Source organism: Lactuca virosa, chromosome 5, assembly GCF_052849685.1.
Source record: "Lactuca virosa cultivar CGN04683 chromosome 5, Lactuca_virosa_CGN04683_v6, whole genome shotgun sequence".
In the NCBI taxonomy this organism is placed as follows: domain Eukaryota; kingdom Viridiplantae; phylum Streptophyta; class Magnoliopsida; order Asterales; family Asteraceae; genus Lactuca; species Lactuca virosa.
In genome coordinates this window covers 328,222,462-328,226,936 of record NC_136430.1, presented here as the reverse complement: position 1 = coordinate 328,226,936, position 4,475 = coordinate 328,222,462, and the positions used below count along the sequence as shown (strand labels likewise).

The following is a 4,475-nucleotide window of genomic DNA, read 5'->3' as shown; positions in this document are numbered from 1 at the left end:
TTGCGGTGTTTTTGTTTGTATGTTTATGGAACAATTAGTTTCAGGCCAACCAATACGTGAACTTATTGACCCAAGGAACGCAGCTTTAGAGTTTCGCCAACGGATGGCAAAAATTTATTGGGGGTCGAGTCTTGGTCCTATGTAGTTGGATCTTATATTTGTATATGTAATTGTATGTTGGATTTAATGACCTAGTAATAACTCAAATACTTACAACATAAGAACGACACCACCATTTGTTTTAAAGTAACAAGTACAATGCTCTAAACATAACAACAAATACAACAATTTATTGATGTAACAACCTAAAAACTATCAAAACAATACTAAAAAGCTTACAACTTGTAAATAATAATTGCCAAAAACAACACCCAACTACAAACCAAGGCTATCTTTAACTGCTTATTTTCTGATTAAAAGAGCTTGTTACTGTTAGCTATTTTAGCTATTATGATAGATGATTGGTCCTTCTCTTCATCAACCCAACTGATAAACCCGCATTTTGGTCCCTATAAATTTAAACATTGACAATAAGAATTGTTGCTATATAATGATTAGAGTGTAAATATGAATGAGGTTAAGAACATGATACCATATATGGGCAAGCGTAAAATAATCTTCCTGGGTTTTTAGTTGCACCCGAAATCCTAATGATACGTTCACCTCCGCAATTACAGTATGCCATTCGCCTTTTTTAGTCTATCTAATATGAATTAATTTCACATATAAATTTAATGGAGTTACATTACACCCATTTATAGAAGAAATTTTATTACAAACAAGTATCTTTGACTATGAAATGAACTGGTTTGACTACGAATTTAAAAAGTTGAACTATGAACTGCATACAAGTACATTGTCTTGTCTTGTCGGTCAGTGATGTTTGACTATGAAATGAACTGGTTTGACTACGAATTTAAAAAGTTGAACTATGAATTGCATACAACTACATTGTCTTGTCATGTCGGTCAGTGATGTTTGACTATGAAATGAACTGGTTTGACTACGAATTTAAAAAGTTGAACTATGAAATATGAACTGTAGAGAAACACCTTTATTGTATATAATTAAAATTGTATTTGTGTGATGATTATAATACACTTTCATTGCTTGTGAAAATGAGTACTTACACCGAAAGAAGCTTTACTCAGCTACCAATATTCCTGCATAATCTACAAAGAGCAAATCCTAATACCTTCACAACCATCAAGAAAACGGATACCAACCGCTTTCAATTCTGTTTTGTGGCTTTAGGTTGCGTGGTATAACATAATAGTTTTATTGACTTAATTATGATTTCTTGCTAATGTATCTCGTGTACTCTTTACTTACCACTAATTTATGTTTGTTTTTTTATGCAAATTCGTACCTTCCTTAGGTGCATGATACCGTTGATATATGTGGGTTATTTACCCCTTCTTGGGAGCTATCTGACAACAATGTACTTCGCAGTGGCTTTGGATGGAAATCATGAACCCCTACTCTTAGCAATTGGTTTGGGAACCTTAGAGTGTGCAGAATCATGGAGATGGTTCATGATGAGGTTAAAAGAGTGTTTAGGTGAGGATACAGAGGTTGGTTTCATAAGCAACCTATGTGATAAAATAGACTTTGGTGTTCAGAGTGCCTACCCGGATTTGTATCATGGATATTGTCCTAAAGATATAGCTCGAAAAATACGTGAGTCTGTCGGACATAACGATACGGAAGTCGAATCGTTGTTTTGGAAGTCATGCAATGCATATAGTGTTCATGATTTTTACTTGTTTCTAGAAAGGTTGCAAAGTGCATGTAGGAAACCACCTTTCTGCAACTTGCTTAGGAGTCCAATTTACTGGCTTGACGATATAGCAATTTCAAAATGGACACGAGCATTTTTCCCAAAAGTGCGTTACAACGATAATTGAGTTAATCAATACATCGATACAATCAAAGTATGGTGAACGGGCTGAAGTGGCGGGTAAGGGAGATTGTTATATTTAGTTTTTTTCTTGTGTTATTAATTTTCTAAAATTATCAAATTTTCCAGGGAGGTTGTCTGGTGGGTTGACCCCTTATGTTGAGAGTAAGATTCAAAAACGTGTCAACAAGTCTTATAATTGGATGGCAAGACGTTTGTATGGGGATACATTTGAAGTCGATGACAATTTTGCCACCAGCAAAGTTCAACTTGAACGAAGGGTATGTAGTTGTGGGAAATGGCAAAAAAGCGGTATACCATGTGGCCACGCTATAGCATGTCTAAGAACCCGTACGTCTGAAGCCATTCACGAAATGGTTGATTACAAGTTCACTGCTTTCTTGTATCGACTTGCATATGGATCTGAGTTGGTGAATTCTATACCATCACATGTGCTCTGGAAAACACCAAATGAAACGGTGGTCCTGTTACCTCCCTCAATGAAGTAGTTATTCATGTACCCCGTTTGTATTTTATGTCGTATTATGTATTAGTTATTCATGTACCCCGTTTGCATTTTATGCCGTATTATGTATTACTTATTCATGTACCCCGTTTGCATTTTATGCCGTATTATGTATTAGTTATTTATGTACCTGTTTTGTTAATTCTTTTTTAATTGCGATTAAGGAAACAACATACATTAAAAGTAAGAGACATTTATTAAATAGTCACAAAACACACGTACAACAACAAGCAACTTAACTAACGAAAAACAATTAACTTAACCAACATGCATATTAAAAATGAGGGACATTCTTTAAAAGATTCCATGCATCTGCATGGGTAAACTCGCTACCATCATATTCAAAACGGTATAGTTCCAAAGCCACCTGTCGCAGAATGTCTTCATCCGTATTTGCATGTTCATTATCCAACTCGTTATAAATACGTTGAAATTGTTTCACATTTATTTTCAAATCCAGAAACTTCGCTTTGACATCTCTTCTTCTTCGATATTGAGTACGCCCCATTAAATGGTGAAACAAATGACAGACACGAGACCAAAATGATCCAGCGCGAACTTGTGGGGGACCCGGTGGAAAATCCTCCTCTACAGTTACAATCCAAGCTTGAACCAAAGCGACCTCCTCTTCGTTCCTCCATATATGTGGTACAGGTGAGTCCATAATTGCAAGGGGAGAAGTAATACGATACAATTAAAATGGATATTAACAACTATTTATAGCGACTCCTTATTTTCCCGGTGCAATGGCTTGTCAACTCAAGTAGCAGTGTATTGTGTTGTCATTCGACGGAATGAATTGTCAACTCGAACAGTGATCTGTTGTGTTATCACTTAGTACACTGCGTTCGTCAGTTAAGTTTGACTATGAATTGCAGACATATTAGAAGATTGGACTGCGATATTGTGTATAAACTACTATAAATTGACATTAAGTTAAATAAATAGTTTACTAAACGATGTTACAGTTGTTCATATATTAGTTTTGAGATTTTACTCTCTTTGTTTCAATCAAAATGAGTTCTATACCATGGAGCAATGACGAGTTCTTGGTTCTTACATGTGCTTATATTCATGTGTACGAGACCAGCAAGTTGAACGATCCAATGTTTTGGAGTCGTTTAACCAATATTTTCAACGCTGAAAACCGAATGACTACAAGAAACGATCGTGACGAACTAGACATCTTAGCAAGATGGTATGAAATGAAAACCGAAGTTCTATTATTCAACGATGTTTATACCAAAATTGACGACACCCGTTTAATTGCTACTGAGGAGGTCATCTTGGAAGCTGCTAAGGAGGAATACAAGTCATTAAGTGACCGGTTGGAATTCCAGTTTGAAGCCCTTTGGAATATTTTGAAATATATCCCGTTTATTTAAAATCTATTTCAGTTTATTAGGTGAGTACTAGGTTATTTTCATGTATTACGTATGTATTCGATGCATCTTCTATGTTTAATTTTAATTAATAAATGCCCATTCCATTAGTTTTCACAATACATTAGAATACATTACTAACAAGAATTCCATGAACCATTACAAACATTACAACAATTATATGAAAAACAACAACATACTACAAACAAAGCATTAAAATAAAAAACAAGTCCATGGGTTATTATTAACGGAAATTAGAGCGGTCTACATGAAATACTGATTATTTTTTACAACCTTCCAAACTTCCTCATATTCGAAGTCTCTGCCGTCACGCTCACAGATGTAAAAATCTGTAACAACTTCCAAGAACTCTTCTTCGTCCCGACAACGAAGTTTGGTACTTTTCGCATAATTACACGCTCGATTGAACCATGTCACTTCTTCCTTTACATCCATCCATTTAGTAACAACATCTGATTGTTCTCGTTGTTGTCCTTCTCCCATCTCATGGTTGAACAAAGCTGTTATGCGAGTCCATTCATCACCTACTAGGCAATGCGGGGGAGCAAGTAACGATACACCATCCTTAACACTTAGCCAGCATCGTGTAAGAACCAACACCTCGTTTGTCGTCCATGGCCTTTCAGAATTGGAACCAGGTACTTCA

General features: G+C 35.6%; 1 protein-coding gene across 1 annotated transcript; it reads left to right on the top strand.

Moving 5' to 3' along the window:
• Positions 1–1,439: 1,439 nt before the first annotated feature.
• Positions 1,440–2,409, top strand: LOC145113201 (uncharacterized). Its single transcript, XM_079049319.1, has 2 exons — positions 1,440–1,890; positions 2,030–2,409. Exons 1-2 carry the CDS (start codon positions 1,440–1,442, stop codon positions 2,407–2,409), a joined length of 831 nt encoding a protein of 276 aa, XP_078905445.1.
• The last annotated feature ends 2,066 nt before the right edge of the window (positions 2,410–4,475 follow it).

Bases quoted from the DNA above. Each gene is read 5' to 3' on its own strand.
- LOC145113201 (XM_079049319.1), top strand. From the start codon at position 1,440: ATGTACTTCGCAGTGGCTTTGGATGGAAATCATGAACCCCTACTCTTA. The intron at 1,891-2,029 runs GTTACAACGATA...CAAATTTTCCAG, and splicing joins AGCATTTTTCCCAAAAGTGC to GGAGGTTGTCTGGTGGGTTG.